This window comes from Psammomys obesus, unplaced genomic scaffold, assembly GCF_907164565.1.
Source record: "Psammomys obesus unplaced genomic scaffold, mPsaObe1.curated_primary_1811, whole genome shotgun sequence".
Taxonomy (NCBI): domain Eukaryota; kingdom Metazoa; phylum Chordata; class Mammalia; order Rodentia; family Muridae; genus Psammomys; species Psammomys obesus.
The window spans coordinates 3,948,641-3,966,066 of record NW_026585504.1 but is presented as its reverse complement, the minus strand read 5'-3'; the positions used below and the strand labels follow the sequence as shown (position 1 = coordinate 3,966,066).

At 41.8% G+C, this 17,426-nt stretch overlaps 1 protein-coding gene and 1 long non-coding RNA gene across 4 annotated transcripts in view; one reads left to right on the top strand and one right to left on the bottom strand.

Moving 5' to 3' along the window:
- The window catches only part of Mcm8 (minichromosome maintenance 8 homologous recombination repair factor), a 30,991-nt gene extending 14,946 nt beyond the window's left edge, over positions 1-16,045 (top strand). Inside the window, exons 12-19 of one of the 2 annotated variants that reach the window (XM_055606084.1) lie at positions 485-625; positions 2,983-3,124; positions 7,772-7,967; positions 8,366-8,585; positions 9,099-9,308; positions 10,754-10,830; positions 14,413-14,602; positions 15,370-16,045. In XM_055606084.1, the coding sequence (XP_055462059.1) occupies positions 485-625; positions 2,983-3,124; positions 7,772-7,967; positions 8,366-8,585; positions 9,099-9,308; positions 10,754-10,830; positions 14,413-14,602; positions 15,370-15,462 (1,269 nt within the window). In that variant the 3' untranslated portion in view covers positions 15,463-16,045. The remainder of the gene's footprint in view (positions 1-484; positions 626-2,982; positions 3,125-7,771; positions 7,968-8,365; positions 8,586-9,098; positions 9,309-10,753; positions 10,831-14,412; positions 14,603-15,369) is intronic. The other variant, XM_055606171.1, reaches the window with a different exon arrangement.
- Positions 11,805-17,426, bottom strand: part of LOC129676309 (uncharacterized) — an 8,360-nt gene continuing 2,738 nt past the window's right edge. Inside the window, exons 2-4 of one of the 2 annotated variants that reach the window (XR_008720068.1) lie at positions 16,055-16,105; positions 14,429-14,540; positions 11,805-12,930 (exon numbers count right to left, since the gene is read on the bottom strand). This is a non-coding gene — a long non-coding RNA (uncharacterized LOC129676309). Of the gene's footprint in view, positions 12,931-14,428; positions 14,541-16,054; positions 16,663-17,426 lie in introns of those variants that run through there. The other variant, XR_008720066.1, reaches the window with a different exon arrangement.

The following is a 17,426-nucleotide window of genomic DNA, read 5'->3' as shown; positions in this document are numbered from 1 at the left end:
AACAACGATAGGTGCGTCTCACTTTGGAATCGATTGTTGCCTTACAAAGTTGTTGCCTTACAAAGTTGTTCTTCGCAATTTCTAAGATACTGCTGACTTAAATATTTTAATCACTTGTGCTATAGAAGTTTGTTTCTAGATAGTTTTGCTTTTTGAGACAGACTTTCGCTTTGTTGCTGCAGGTAATCTTGAATCTATAATTGTCCTGCAAACGTATCTCAAGCACTGGGATTGCAGACATTCGTGACTTTGTTTCTCAGCTTTATTGTAAAAAATAAAATAAGATTCAGTCATGTTTAAAAAGCATCCTGGCTGCTGGTGTAGCTCAGGGCTGAGCGCATGATTAATTAGGCACCAGTTAGCCCTGGGCTCCATCAGCACTGCAAAGGGGGTGATCTCCAGACAAGCCAGTGCTGTGAACATGCGGGAATGCCACTCGCTAGTCATCTTTACGTTTCTCTTCTTGTTCTCTTCCACACTTGAGCTCGTTAAAGCAGGTCTGACTTTAGCCCTTTTTGGCGGTAGCCAGAAGTATGCAGATGACAAAAACAGGATTCCCATTCGAGGAGACCCACACATCCTGATTGTTGGAGATCCAGGCTTGGGAAAGAGTCAGATGCTGCAGGTAGAAAATCAACTATTTAGTATTTTGCCTTTTGCTTATATAATTAGCAGGTGACATTTCTCAAAGCATGACACGTTTGGGTTGCAGAGGATCTAGTCTGTCTAGGGTATAGAGGAACGGAGTTTGGTGTATCTGGCCAGTTTTCACATCAAGCTAGCTTCCTGCCACATGGAGTACATAGGCCTCCTGGTCTATGGAGATATTAACTGTGATGGGAGATGCTATTTTCCTGACTCCATTATTGCCCCTAGTAATGCTTTGCTAGTCTATTGTGATGTGACTACAGCAATGAACAGATAATGAAGGAAATAAAGCTGGGTCATGCATTCTCTCCATACAAGAACATAAGCATCTTATTACGCCTCAGAATATTCTGGTAAAGGTATACGTCTGTCTGTGTTTATCTCTACTGTTCCTCTGAATCCAAAGCAAAGCAGCTTCTCTGACCGGTCAGATTTTAGCCACTGAAGAATCCATCTCTGCCAGCCGGAGCCTGCTGGTGTTTCCCTCTTAGGTTCATGATGGCTCTAGAAGGTACTATTTGTTGGAAAGCTTGTGATTTTTTTCAGAGTAATACCTAGTAGGTCCTTCTTAAGGATGCTCCTTTCTTACCAAGGACTACCTGGGGCTTTGGTGAGTGGTAGTCAGTCCTGAGGTTGCTGAATGTTGTCCAGCAGTTGGGCGATCTGGTTGTATATCACAGCTATCTTTGGAGATGGACGAGGCAGCTTGAAGCTAGTGCTTGTGCATATGCAGTGGCCCAAAGGCCGTCCTGAAGTGCAGACAGGACTGCTTCAATCCTGCCATTCCATTGTCACCCCACCATCCTTCACATGTCATCTTTGTTCCTTGTGGCTGAATATTAAGCAGTCATTTTAGGCCCTTTAAAGCATTGCATCATTGTTTGGGCCTCTTTGTCCAGAAGAGCCTACTTTAATCTATTCCCAGCACTTGCAGCAGCCCGGTGTCTGAGGCAGTTGTAAATGAAGTTTACAATAAAAGTGAAAAGAGAGGCTGAAGAGGTGGCGCACTGGGTAAGAGCAGCCAGCACCCATGAGAAGAGCGGGGCCTGGCCGCACATGCCTGCAACCCCAGTGCAGGTGGGGCCGATCCTCAAAGCTTACTGATCCCAGCCTGGCTCAGTGCTGAGCTTCTGCCTCAGTGAGCTGCTCTGCCTCAAAACAGTAGAAAGTGATGGAGGAAGACAGTCATGAGCCGCACAGGCCACACACACACACACACACACACACACACACACACACACGCATACACGCATACACGCATACACAGACACACCTCCACCAAAAGTGGAGAAAGAGGAAGATAGTCGTCCCTTCCACGGAATGTGCGCATCTGCAAAACAAAAACAATTTTAAAAGTGATGAGATTAGAGGCCAAGTTTTTAAAAGATTAGATTAGCATTAAGAGGAATTAATGTTAAGTATGCATTAAATTTATATTTCTACTTTCTTTTAGCCACTTAGGAAACCACCCACTCTCAGAGCATTGCAAGACTTCTCAAAAAAGACTAACCAAGAGGGCTGAGAATGTGGCTTAGTTGATAGAGTGCTTGGCTGCCCACACAGAAAGACTACTGTGGTGGTGAGCTCCTGTAAAACCAGCACTTCAGGTCATCCTCTGTACCGTACAGTGAGTTTGAGGACAGCCTCAGCTACATGAGACTCCTGTCACAGGAAGAAAAAAAGTGGCTAAGCAGTTAAAAGCATTTGCTGCTCTTCCAGAGGACCCGAGTGTGGTTTCTAGTACACAGGTCAGGTGTCTCAGAATCACCAGCTCCAGTGCCCTCTTCTGGCTTCTGTGGGCATCAGCACTTTGTGGTGTACACCATATACATCGAAACCAAAGAAGACTAGCGGAGAAAATGGGTTGTAGTTCAGGGATAGAGCACTTTCTTACCATATGCAAAACCCCTGAATTTGAGCCTTTGACTATGATGGTCAGTGGATTCTTTTTTTACTGGTGTACGTGTGCCTGTGTGTGTGTGTGTGTGTGTGCGCCTGCCTGTGTGTGCCTGTGTGTATGTTATTGTGTGTAGGCAGGCAGTCGTCACGTTTCTTCCTCTTTCATTCTACACCTTATTTTTTGAAGTGGAGTCTCTCACTAAACTTTGGAGCTTATTGTTTTGGGTAGACTGTCTGACCAGCAAGTCCCCAAGGTCTTCCTGTTTTTACTCCTGCGGTGCTGGGATTATGGACTTTGTATGTTTCAGCTTTGTCCAGCCTTTACAAGGGAGCCTGGGGTCCAAACTTAGGTTCTCATGCTGCATGACAAAAACTTACTCACTCAGCCGTCTTTCCAGCCTTCTGAATGTTTTTTAAACCTTTTGTTTTTAATAGGCGGCATGCAATGTGGCGCCACGTGGCGTGTATGTTTGTGGAAATACCACCACCAGCTCTGGTCTGACTGTGACTCTTTCAAAAGACAGCTCCTCTGGAGATTTTGCTTTGGAAGCTGGTGCCCTGGTACTTGGTGACCAAGGTGAGACACCAAAGAGACTAATGATTCTGGGGCTTAAAAAATTCTTAAAGCAGTGGTCTTTCTGAGTAGGTCAGTTGCCTCAAGAGGTAATCCTATCGCCTCTGCCAGCTAAGTGCTGGAAGGAGAGGCATTTTAGTTTGTGAGTTATTTCAAACACAGCACTGTCCCACCAGGAAATTAACCATGAGTGTCAATAATTGAAAATATAGTGTTATCATTTTTATTTCTATTATATAATTGAAACTGATGTCAGTCATTTTCAGAATCTTATGGCAAATATGTCAAAATTAAATAATCAGATAAAATGTGGATAGTTTCTATCCCCTTCTGTTAAAGTCTTCATAACTGCTGAGCCATCTCTCCAGCCCCCTGGTAAAGTCTTTTAAAGTTCTCTTGCCAGTGTCTCTCTCCGTCTTGGCAAGGTTCCAGGGTCCAGGGCAGGATTTGAGTTGCTTGAACTGTTGGCTCAGGCAGCCAATCATGATTGAAAGAAGAAACAGGGGATTCCTTTTCTAGGTCTTGGGACTGGCTACACTGCTGCTAAGGAGAAAAACTTAAACTTTTCTCCTAAAACCAGGACTGTAAAAAGCAGCTTTTAGCCAAAATTGCAAGGGGGTTGAAAAAGAGTTCTTTGATCTAAGATTAGCTTCTGCATATGAGCAGCCTGCTGTTCCTGGAGGCTTCCGCAAGCTAAAGTAAACTTTTCCTGTTTATCTTAGGCTGATAGATCCTGAATCTGCTAACTTACTTGTAAATCAGTAAGAAAAGAAAAGAGGAGAGAAAGTAAGCAAAGACCATTCATGTACACACTCTCAAGGGAAAGGGTGATGAAACTAAAAACTTCAACTTCAACTAATTCCCACAAGCTTACATATGAGATGATGTTGATTTTAGCTAGCAGCTCCTCTGCAGAAACTGCCGCAAGTTTAGACTGCCACTTCCATAGTGTCAGCCCATACGTGTATATATAGACAAACAGTCAGACATATAGACATGTACATATTCATACACACATTTAATGAACTATACAAGAGGAGCTCCTTACATACATACAATTGACATACACTCATGTAACATGTACAAAAAAACAGAGAGATGGACATATTTACATGTAAATACACATTTATATACATATTTACAATTCATGGATGAAATAAATTCCAGCAGGCTTCTACCACTGGGCTTCTGCCATTGGGGTTCTGCTTACCTTATTGTACTGTCATAGCTTTATATCTCTGAGACAGAGCTCTCAGAAAAGAAATTACCTCATAGTCAAAAAGGCAGTTAATCACAAGAACAGATGAGTTCTAAAATACAATAGGTTACAATAAAATACAGTATGTTAAAACTAAATATTTCCTATGTGTGTATCCATTACATAAGTTCATGGTGAGTTCAGAGTGACAAAGTTTGACAAGGCCTACAGGTTAACAGGGTCCAAAAGTTACAAGAGCATATGTCTTTTCAATTAGGGCTGACCTGGCTATACATTTTCCAGCTATCTCTTAGTTTATTATGAGTTCAGGCCAGTAATTTTATCTGTCCTTCATTCCAAGAAACAAAGTAAATTTAAAATGACAGTATATAATGCCATAAAGTGACAAGGCATAAGGAGTTACAACAGAACAGTTTGTATATATTTTGACATTAAGGTTTGTACTTATACATTGCTTGGTAGCCCCATTATAATTTAGGTTCATGGGAAGTTTAAACCAATGTGCCTATATTTATGGTGTATACCAGGATTCATGAGTGGAGGCTATCTGAGTCTACAAATCTGCCTTAAGCCTGTTTCCTAGTGAGGCATCTGGAGGGTTTATATATTGCAGCCATAAACTTTCTAAAATTGTTTAAGAAATTCAAAAATAATTTAACTTTTAAAATTGTTTGAATCAAATCAGGAATTCCATAATCAAGAATTAATTCAATCAGAACAGCAGCACATCTTCAAAAAGATCCTGTAGGAAGTTTGTTCAATCAGAGTGGGTTAATTCGCAGAAAATGATGGTTTACACCGTGCCAGATTTTAGAGAGATGCAGCAATGCACAAATGACAGGGTTATCAGAAGTTGGAAGCAGTTCTGGGGTGCTTCATGGTACAGACCATGCAAAATACCTTCCAAAAGGCCACCTGCCTAATGAGCTCCTTTAACAGAATGGCTCCCGATACCCTCCTCCTTCATAACTCCTGTCAATTTGTGATCGTTTGTTTTGAAGTTTTATGGTAAGTTCCTTATGGAGTCAGATTGGACGATTCCTGTGGATGACCTCCTTCCCGTGGCCTAGTGTGGATGTGTGTACCTTGCCGAGTGAGTACTTGTTGAGAGCATTACCGTTACTTAGCATAAAATAGTTCTAGTTACCTTGAAACAGGAGAGAAGATGGATGCCATCGTTTGCTCCAGAAGGTTTGCCCCATGGGTTTAGAGCTGTGACTTTAAATGGTTTACTGTAGTTAACTTTACCTCAACCTTCTTCAGTGGCAGAATCTGTTCTCCTTAGCTGGCTACCTTTTCTTTCCATAGCGATTATCATGACCTTTTCAATGGTCTGTCTCTTGTGGGCCAGGTATAATGTAAGCTTCCCAAGGGCAAGGAGATTTCATCTTTTTTGGTGCTGTTCTGCATGTGTGGGACATAGCACTGGTGTACAATCAGCAAATCTCCACTAAAACAGACGTTCACCTGGTGTTCGTCGGAAGGAGCAGTGCTTTTCCTGAGCTAGCAGGTGAAGGGAATAATACAGGTGAGGATACTAAGTGCCAGACTGCCAGCCTGTCTTCATTAGAAGTTGGAGGTGGTAGAGGTTTAGCTATATAAACAGCTAATGGGATTTAAGGTGTGAAACAGTAAGTCAGTGCCATGGCTCACGTATATTTAAAAAAACTAAACATTATGAGACTAAACAGCACTATAAAGATGGGTAGAAGGGATTTTACAAGTACAACAGAAACAAAATATAAAGCTTTAAAAAATAGTATTTTTCTTCAGCATCTGTTGAAATAGCCAGAAAAAGTTTAAATATTAAATTTTGTGACTTAACATTTCTATTAAAACAGGCAAGAGAGTTGAGGATTGTTACTTGTTTCAAGTTTGTGCTTTATAACGGTGGTGCAGGAATGGCTCAGCACTTAACATTTGCTGCTCTTCCAGGTGACCCAGGTTCAGCTCACAGCATGCACATGAAAACCTAAGCTGCAGGTGCAGGAGGGCTGAGGCCCTCTTTTGGCCTCTACAGGTACCAGACCAAAAAAAAAAAAAAAAAAAAAAAGCAAGCCAGTAGTGGGCAGTAAAAGTTCTCTGAGAAAAACTGAAATCCAAGCAACAAACGAAAATTCCCCATGAAATGTTTAATGAGAACATGAATTTAATGAAACAAAATGGGATAAGGATATTAGAAAAAAAATTGTTGATCACCAGGCAGTAGTGGCGCCTACCTTTAACCCCAGCACTTGGGAGGCAGAGGCAGACAGATCTCTGAGTTCAAGGCCAGCCTGGTCTATAGAGCTAGTTCCAGGACATCCAGGGCTACAGAGAAACCCTGACTCAAAAAATAAACAACAACAAAAACAAACAAAATCGAGCAGTTTACAAAACTGACCCTGCCAAATGAGAGGATAGATAGTAAAGGCTTGCAGTAGCGTCAATGAATACAAAAGAAAAGAGCAAAGTTCTAAGTAACTAATCTTCGGGCAGTTGTAGAGATAAAAAATAAAGTAAACACAACATACAGAGTAATTGGTTTTGTGATGTAGGAACTTAGAAGTAGCATCACAAAAATACATCTATAGGTCTTGAGGTGTAGACAAGCTAAGGAGCAGCTACTTTTGTTTGCGTAGCTGGCAGGGATTACGTGGCCATAGAGTCCAGGTGGGGTCAGCCAGGGAAAAGCCCTCCACAGACTCCCCTAACGTGTGGAGAAGTGGGATTCCCGGTTACTTGTGCTTTAGGAGTAACATTCCTGGTACTCAAAAAGCCTTCGGTGGTAGCGCTGTGAGTTCTGCATGTGCCATCAGTACTTCCTGTTCCTGAGTTCCTGAGCCTTGTTTGAGCTGACTGTGGAGCCACCCGGATCATGCTGCCTACCGTCTGCCCAGAGACTCAGCTCAAAGAGCGTCTTTTCTTGAGCTCTTTCATTCCTTATATGTGAAAGCTACTATATAATCCTGCATATTGTTATTATTTTTTTTCAGGACAGGGTTTCTTTGTGTAGTGCCAGTTATCCTGGGAGCCCCTCTGTAGTACAAGCTGGCCTCGAACTCTGAGATCCACCTGCTTCTTCCTCCTGAGCACTGGGACTAAAGGTGTGCGCCACCACTGCTCAGCAATCCTGCACATCGTATGTGGTTTGGGAAGTACACTTCTTGGATGTTTGTGTCTTACCTAAGTGCTTAAGTCTTGATGTAGTTTAAGACTTGCGTATCTTCATTTACGGAGCTACCACATAGTGTGTTACCCACGGAAAGTGGTGAAGAAATAAGGCCACAAGCTTAGTAATAAGACACACATGTATCATTTGCTGTAAAAAACAAATGGCAGTTCTCATTGACATTTGGTAATTTCAAATTGTAGAAACATGGAAATAATGATTGTATAGTAACTTCTGCCAGAGAAAGACATTTTTGTCTATTTTTCTACTGTGCTTGTAGGCATTTGTGGAATAGATGAATTTGATAAAATGGGGAACCAGCATCAAGCCTTGTTAGAAGCCATGGAACAGCAGAGTATTAGCCTTGCTAAGGCTGGTGTAGTTTGCAGCCTCCCTGCAAGAACTTCCATTATTGCTGCTGCAAATCCAGTTGGAGGACACTACAATAAAGCCAAAACAGTTTCTGAGAATTTAAAGTAAGTCTCTTCAAATCTGTATTCTATGATTCAGTAAGGAAAAGATAATTGAGTGTATGAATGGATAGTCCCATTCATGTGTATGAATGGTTAGTCTCCAGTGTATGTACAGAAATGGGCTTAAATCTTGAAAAAACAGTGCCAGTGACAGCATGTAGCTTAGTGGCTTTGGTGTGTGAGAACGACCACACCCACAGCTACCAGGCATAGAGTACATACAGCAGCTGTCCTGCATGTGGTGAAGAGCTGGAACATGTAGCTGTACTGAACGCTTATTTCTTTAACCTAAAGCTTGGTTTTAGAAGTTCTGCAGGGGAGAACTGGTAAACAAATAAACAGCTGTTTAGGTTTTCTGTTTTGATTCCAAACATCGCTTCTTCTTTCTTTCCTGCTCCTAGGATGGGGAGTGCCCTGCTGTCCAGATTCGATTTGGTCTTTATCTTGTTAGATACGCCAAATGAACAGCATGACCACTTACTCTCTGAACATGTGATTGCAATAAGAGCTGGGAAGCAGAGTGCAGTTAGCAGTGCCACAGTAGCTCGTGCGCTCAGTCAAGATTCAAACACTTCTGTACTTGAAGTGGTTTCTGAGAAACCGTTATCAGAAAGACTGAAGGTATACATGTTCCTTAATCCCTGAGTTTCAGCTACTTACATGTGCAAGTTCAGTGTGTGATGGGGACTGCAAGTATGTCATAGTGGTATAATGAGCTTAGCATGCACAGGGCTCTGGATGTAAACCTCAGCACTCCCTCCCAATAGGATTCGCCTTCCTCCCCATCCCTAGACGTTTATATGGTACTTTGGAATCATCTAAGGTAGTAGATTTCAGCCTGTGGGCCACAACTCCTTTGGGGGTTGCATATCAGATATTTACATTACAGTTTATAACATTAGCAAAATTAGTTATGAAGTAGCATCAAAATAAATTGATGGTTGGGGTGGGTCACAACAACATGAGGAACTGTATTAAAAGGTTGCAGCATTAGGAGGGTTAAGAACTGTTGATCTAAGGTGATTGGAACTATAACCATAGTATTTGGCTTATTTGGAAAGGCTTTGGAACTTTTTACTTACTTAAACAAGCTAGTATTTGTTATCCATTTTTTTCAACCTCTCAACCTCTCAGGTGGCTCCTGGAGAAAAGATAGATCCGATTCCACACCAGCTGTTGAGGAAGTATGTCGGTTATGCGCGGCAGTATGTCCACCCAAGGATAGCCACAGAAGCTGCTCAGGTGCTTCAGGACTTCTACCTGGAGCTTCGCAAACAGAGCCAGCGCACGGGCAGCTCGCCCATCACCACCCGGCAGCTGGAGTCTTTGATCCGTCTGACAGAGGTTTGCATTCCTTACACTCATGCTGCTGTGGCTGGAGGAAGAGAGGAGCCTAGCCTGGTAACACAAGCCTGTAAGCTCAGGTACTCGATGCTGAGGCAGGAAAATTGCAAATTGAAGGCCTGCCTGGACTTCAGAGTGAGAGTCCAAGGCCAGACTAGCTACTTTGTATGAGACCTGTCTCAAAGTAAAAAGCAACAGAGTTTCAGTGTTCTTCAGTGCTTGCTCAGCATGTGCAAGGCTCTAGGTTCAGACTCCAGTACTGTAAGAGAGGGTGCATGGGTGTGTGTGTGGGGGGGCGCACTTGTATGTATTACACTGTGATTTCTCCTTTAATCAGTTTTACTGTCCTCTAGCAGACATTAAAAATGGGTGAATAAAAGGTTTTTTGGAGGATTTAGTCACTTTTGTAATATATTAAAGGTACAGATTTTTTTCTAGGCATAGGACCAGTTGTGCCAAGCAATAGTTTTTTTAATGACACTGTACTTTCCTGAAGTGTCTGAAAAGTGGTTAGGTTACCTAGAATCCTTGGCATATGGGAATGTGGACTATGTCGAGTGTCTTGCCTGTGACTTGACAGGCGGAGGCAGCCTTTCTCAGAACAGTACTGTTTGTCACACTGCCTATGCTCCAAGTACTGCTGCAGTTAAAGTTAGCTCTGCTGGACGTTAAGGTTCTTTTGATCCTAAAATGATTGATTCCTCTGTTACTTTACTTCAAATAATCTGATTTCCTGAAAGTAAAAGGCAAGGAAAAAACACATTTTCATAGCCAAATCTTCTGATTGAACACTCAGAAAACATATTAGTAGGTAAAAGTCAATTTCAGCTGTGCAGCTATTTGTGCACTTTTCTGATTTTTAAAACCTTTTTCTCTTCTTCAAGAATTGCATCACGTATGCAGTGTATTTTAATCATATTCACGCCCCAGCCCTCCTTATGCAATGACTAAGTTTAAATACAAGCACTGGCACACATGGTGAAAGTATTTATTTATCTTTTATCTTAAAATCATTGTTTTCTTTTTTTTTCTTTTTTTTTATTTTTAGTTACAATTTGTTAACTCTGTGTCCCAGCTGTATCCCGCTCCCTCATTCCCTCCCCCTCCCCAACTCCCTCCCTGGTCTCCTCCCTGCTCCTTTCCAAGTCCCCTGATAGGGGAGGACCTCCATTTGACCCTGTTTTATCAGGTATCTTCAAGGCTGGCTGCAAAGTCCTCCTCTGTGGCCTAACAGGACTGCTCCTCCCCTGGGGGGGGGGGGGGGACAAAGAGCCTGCCCTTGAGATCCTGTTAGAAATAGTCCTTGTTCCCCTTGCTTTGGAAAGCTACTTGGTTACTGAGCTACCACGGGCCACTTCCCAGCAGAAGTTCTAGGTTATATCCATAGATGGTCCTTGGTTGAGTGTCAGTCTCAGAAAAGGCCCTGTCATTGTTTTCTTTTGTAGGCACGGGCAAGGTTAGAATTGAGAGAGGAAGCAACTAAAGAAGATGCTGAAGATATCATTGAAATTATGAAACATAGGTAAGATTAGCACTTCAGTATTTTGCATGAGGGCAACGTCTGGAAGTCAGGTCTTTCCCTCCTCTGCATGGGTCCCAGGGATTGAACTAGTGTCAAACTTGGCAACGCCTGTACCTGCTCAGTCACCCTCCTGGCCCCTTAATTGTGGTAGTATTCTGTTTTTTTCCTTTCTCTTTTTTTTTCTCATCGCCCTCCCCCATCTTCCTCCCCTCCCCCTTGTCCTTTCTCTCTATCTCCTTTCTTCTTTCCGTCCTTCCTTTTGGTGTTTTTATGTCTTCAAAGGTAGGTTGTATAGATCCTGAGTTTGCTTCATGTCAATCAGGGTGCTTTGCCAGTTCCTCTCTGACCCTGAATAGCAGTTCTATATAGTTGAAGAACAAGACTTCTACAGTCCAACTTGAGGCTGCCATGGCAAGTTACACCAGAGGCCACAAGGGGCTCAGTGCAGAAAAAGTACTTGGCGTACAAATCGGATGATTTGATTCCTGCAACAGTATAAATGTGGAAGGAACCAGCTCCACAAGTCGCCCTCTGACTTCCACGCTTGTGTGTGGCATGTGTATACACAGTAATGGTGGGCCAGTGCTAGTGCGCACTGTCTTCTGTGCCACATTTACCCGTGTGGAGACGAGACTGCAGAGATCTCTTTCTCTGACTCATACCGTAAACTGAAGTACAAAGAAGTTTTAGGGTCCCGCACTCGGTGCTGTCCTTCTCATTGGTCGGGAGCATGGAGCTGATGATCATTTTCTCCCTTCCCCAGTCGGAGACTCACCTCGATGTGCTTAGGATAGTTCTGGCCCATCCCTGGCTCCTTCCCTCTGCTTTTGGGTAGAAGGGCACCCTGCTGTCCCCTAAGGCTGGAGCAACGATCTGCAGCTTGTTTCCTGCTTCTATAGGCAGTCTGTGGAAGGAGAACTTCTCTAATTGTTGTGTCAGCAACAAGGGGAGAGAATAGTTGGATTCTCAGTGGTTAGAGTCACCTAGCATGATGAGAGATGGGGAGCTGGCTAAACACATCAGGCTCAGATCTCTTCGACTAACCATACTTCCCTAGGCTGTGAGAACAAGGACCTCATCTCACCACCGCTTTTCCAGAGCCCGGAATCCTGGCTGGCACGCGGTATTAAATGTCCTTCATTAATTCTAATGTACACTCTAAAAAAGTTTGCCCTTTCCAGTCCCTACTGCTTCTGTTTCATTGAAACCACCACTAATGTGGTGTTACACCTGTAAAATTGCACTCTGAAGTGGGAAGCAGAAGCCTGAGCAAGAAAAACCTCAACCCTGACATAGCTCATCTGAATTAGCATGTACATACTTGCACATTTTTTGAAAAGTAAACGTTTTTATTTAGTAAGCAGTTTATGTGAGTATTCTTACAAACTTGAAAATATTATAGAAAGAAGAATAGAGCCACCTGCTGAGATTAGGTTGCCCCTCCACTTGCGCTCCTCCACTTCAGGCAAGTAGGTCATATGGCTCAAATACCTGTTTTTCAAATGGAAACAAGGTAGCATGATTAAAATCCCAGGTGTCACTCATTGAAAATGTAACATTTGGAAGTCATTCTTCATCCTTACGTGCCAAAGCTGTCCTCATCTGTAACAGGGAATAATTATAATTCCCCAGGCACGAGGTTTCTGGAGGATGCCTGTGGTAAGCAAGTGTAATTACTCTCTGTCAGTAACTCAAAGCATTTCTGGTAATAAAGGGACATCAATTTATTTCACAGTGCAGGTGGATTAAGCCTGAAGGTAGCATCAGGGTAGACCTCACTGTCAGGTGCTCCTGTGCACAGTTTGTGCACAGTTCTGTCTGTACAGTTTCTTATCAACTCAAGGGACAGATCCTACCTGTCAAGATCATTCCAAAGGACTCCTTAAGAACAGTGATTACATTTGTTTTGTTCACTACCCTGCTCTAACTGGTTACCAATACATATTTGATAATTTCTGAGTAAAAAAATTGGGATTTTATGTCCCATTGTACAGGTGGGAATCAGCAGTAGAGCTGGATTACAGGTTAATTCCATCTGTGATGGGTGTTTGCAGGCTCCAGTCCAAACTGTCAAATGCTTATTTCCCTTTTTTGGTGAGTCTGTAAAAATGAGACAGAAGAAAAGTATGGTTAGTGTCACTACTGTCAGTCAGCACAAACTGAGTTTATTTCTAGAATATTTGTTTCTAAGATTTTTGGCATGGGTGGTTTTCCTGTCCATATCTCTGTGTACCACATGCACAGTGCCCTCAAGAGGGCAGAGTAGAGAATGGAATCCTGTTGTTGAGTATTAATATTTAGTGTTGATTTATCTTTTAGTTAAACAGTTATTCCTAAACCAGCTGTATACCCAAATTACCACACAGAGACTAGGATTGGTTTAATTAACTAGAGCACAATGCTGGGCAATAGTTACTCCATCCTAAACCTCCAGGCCCACATAGTTTCCTTCCATTCCAATTTTCCACGTTATACTTGCTTTTAGACATATCTTAGGGTCCGGTTTATCTCTCCTCTTGGTTCCAAGTCCTCTACTGCTCATCTCTCCTCTATGACTCCTCCCACTCGCTTCTTTCTCCTCCCCTCCAGACCAGGATGTCCCACCCTATTCTCTCCATTGCTCAGCATTGGCTGGTTGTTTTATTGACAATACAGAAAACAAATGGTGGCATTTTTGTACAAACTTGAGACAGGTCCAGATTGAAACCAGATAGTGGGGGAGAGAAATCAACCTGTCAAGGAACAAGGATAAGGCGTATACATTCCACAAGAACATTATACCAACAGAATCACATGGAATTACAGGTGCTAATAAGCTGCTATGTGAGTGCTTTAAAACCCTGGTCCCCTGCAAGAGCAGCGTGTGATCCTAGCCACGTTCTCCAGCCCTTCAGTACTTTGAAACATCTTTTCTTTGTGGATGCTGTGGTAGGAAATAACACACCTTTACCTAGGAAAGCCTAAAATACCATGTTGGGAAATTTTAGTTTTATAAATCAGAAAGAATGACTTTGCTGTTTGTTTGTTTGTACAGCAGTCTGCCTGCATGTGTGCCTGCAAGCTAGAAGAGGGCACCAGATCTCATTATAGATGGTTGTAAGCCACCATGTGGTTGCTGGGAATTGAACTCGGGACCCTTAGAAGAACTTCCAGTGTTCTTAACCTCTGAGCCATCTCTCCAGCCCTGACTTTAGTGTTTATAATACTGGTTTTTAACTGTACATTTTTACATTTCATGTTTATAATTTTGTTTTGGTATTTTGAGATAGACTGTCCCTCCATAGCCCTGACCAGCCTTGGTATATGTTAAAGTATTTCAGGCTGTCTTTAAACTCAAGGAAGATCTTATGCCTTAGTTTCTGAGGGCTGGGATTGCAGGCATGTACTGCCACAAATTTTGTTTTTGTTTTAAACAATAATTGTGTTCAAAATATTTTTATGTCAATCTATATTATAATGAGTTTCAGAATAGCTAAATAAGTCTCACAGCCACTCCCAAACATCGATTATGACTTGGAAGCCCAGCCTAAAAATTTCTGTAGCCATATCACATGAAATAATCCTTTCTTCTCCATCTTTAAGCATGCTAGGAACTTACTCAGATGAATTTGGGAACCTGGACTTTGAACGATCCCAGCACGGCTCTGGAATGAGCAACCGGTCAACAGCAAAAAGATTCATATCTGCTCTCAACAGCATTGCTGAAAGAACTTACAATAATATATTTCAATTTCATCAACTTCGTCAGATTGCCAAAGAACTAAACATTCAGGTATGATAACGTAAATACTTAACAGGTCATATTTTGTATCAGAGGGTTTTCATTAATAGAACAAAACCACTTATTTTGTTTGTTTATTTTTCTAGCTGGTTTCTTGTGCAGCCCTGGCTGTCCTGGAATTTTGCAGACCAGGCTAGCCTTGAACTCCGAGTTCCACCTGTCTCTACCTCTGCCTCCTGAGTGCCAGGAGTAAAGGGCGAGCACAACCATGTCCATGAGTCCATCACTTTATAATTTTAAGATTGTTAACTCTTCTCAAAGGTGTTGGGGGGATTTTGTTTGTTTGTTTGTTTGTTTGTTTGTTTGTTGAGCAACTCTTGGGCTCTGACTATTCTGGACTGTCCTGTGGCTAGTCAAGATGACTATGATTTTTCATTTGTTGAATAGATGTAATCCCACCTGCTGCTCCTACTTTGGAGTTCTGGTGGAAACTTGTAATTGAACTTTAAACGTCAGAAGTAGTTTAGATGTGAGACTGCAACTTCGAAAGCCAGTCTAGGGAGGAGGGAGGGGCTTATGGGGGGATACAAAATGAATAAAGTGTAATTAATAAAAGTTAAATAAAAAAATTAAAAAAAAAAAGCCAGTCTAAGTTGGGTCTTTAGCTAAAACAAAGGATTCTTTGTTTATTGGACTGCTGTAGGAAGCATATGCTATTTTACTTGGCAGGGAAACTTGTTAGGTATATGTCTGTTTAGATATTGATGTAAAAGTCATATTTGGCATATTACTGACTGACTCTTACTGCTTGCTTTTAGGTTGCTGATTTTGAAAACTTCATTGGATCACTGAATGACCAGGGTTACCTCTTGAAAAAAGGACCAAAGATTTACCAGCTTCAAACTACATAACAGACTTTACCAAGTCAGGTTCTCCTGTGGTTTAAAATCATCTTAACTATAACAACCGAAAATAAGAGTTCTGAAAATGATACAACTTCTATAACAGAAAAAAAATATACTTATAATTTATCCAGAAGGCTAAAAATAGTTTCCATTATTTTATCTAAATAACATAAACAATATTTATACTTTTGACTTGTCATATTTTTATTTGTATTTCTTAAGTTTTATATCTCAGATGTCTAGCAGACGTTCAGATAATACATAAACAAATGACTGTGTGTTCTGGTGAAACTATTCCAAACATTAAAGTTTGAATTTCATAAAATCTTTAGGTCACAAAAACTACTCATTCTTTTCAACTTTATGGTTATGGGCAGTGGGTCTGACTTGGCTTCTCATTTGAAAGTAGTAGAAATTTACTAACTTAAGTAGAAGTCCTATCTGAAAAATAGCTTACAGAATTACATAAAGGCTGATGAGTAGTTTGTAAAATAAAACTAGCCTACTACTGTGCATTTAAGGTGTTCTTGCCCCTGTGCCTCACCGATGCCGTTCCTGAGCCTGAACCCGCCCTGCAGAAGGTGAAGGAACACCTCACCTGCACCGCAGCAGTAGGCAGAAGCAGTCTTCATTAGGCCCCCTCGAGTTGCTGAGTTCAAAAGAGGAAGCACATTCAGAAGCATTGGTTTGGAAAAGATGGCGTACACGCTAGGGAATTCCCTGCAGTCTGCTTCAAGGAGACAGGGCCGGTGAGATCAGAATTCACCATGTTCTGGGAGAGGCTTCATACGGAATTGGACCTCTAGCCAGAGCACCCTTCAAACAGATAGCTAACAAACACGCTAGCATGTATAAGCACTCATGTAGTGATAGCCACTGATTGACAATTAGTTTCCAGGAAACCTGAGGGATGAAAAATGTATAAAACAAAACATACTCAAAAACTGAGTTGGGGAGGTGGCTTAGTTGGTAAAGCTTGAGGACCTACATTCAGATCCTCTTATAAAAAGCCAAGTGTGGTTCATTTGCAACCCTAACACTGGGTGAGTGTGGGAGAGAGGCAGTTAGTTTCCTGATGCTCACTGGCCAGCCTGGACTCGTGAGCCAGTTCATAGATCTAGTCTCAGAAAAATAGACTGAAGTCATTCAGCATCAACCTCTGCTCCCGACACCTACGTATACATACAGAAAGGGTGGTGAACATTGAGTAACCAAAAAAAAAAAAAAAAAAAAATCAGTATTTTATAATAAATATTTAACCAATAAATACACCCAGAATGAAAATGAAATGAGGGATAATATGCCAAAGAATACCATAGAAATATTAAAGCCCGACTTGAAGGAAGTGAATGCTAGATGTTCATATATATATGATCAAAGTTGGTTGCTTAGATTTAGCTGTAGGCAGCTGCATCCGTTGAGCCATCTCATCAGTAGGTAATGTTTACCTTTTTTTAAAATTTTTTTCTTTATTAATTATACTTTATTAACTTTGTATCCCCCCTGTGGTTCTCTCCTTCCTCCAGTCCCAATCCCTCTTTTCCTCCATCCTCTGCATGCCAGCCCCTCCCCAAGTCCACTGATAGGGGAGGATTTCTTTTCCTTCCTTCTGATCCTAGTCAATTAGGTCTCATCAGGAGTGGCTGCGTTGTCTTCTGTGGCCTGGTAATGCTGCTTCCCCCTAAGGGGGGGGGGGTAATTAAAGAGCAGACAAATCAGTTCATGTCAGAGACAGTCCCTGTTCCTATTACAATGGAACCCACTTGGATACTGAACTGCCATGGGCTACATCTGTGCAGAGGTCTTAGGTTATCTCCATGCATAGTCCTTGGTTGGAATATCAGTCTCAGGAAAGACCCCTGTGCTCAGATTTTTTGGTTCTGTTGCTCTCCTTGTGGAGTTCCTGTCTTCTCCAGATCTTAATTGTTTTTTTTTTTTTTTTTTTTTTTTTTTTTTTTTTTTTTTTTTTT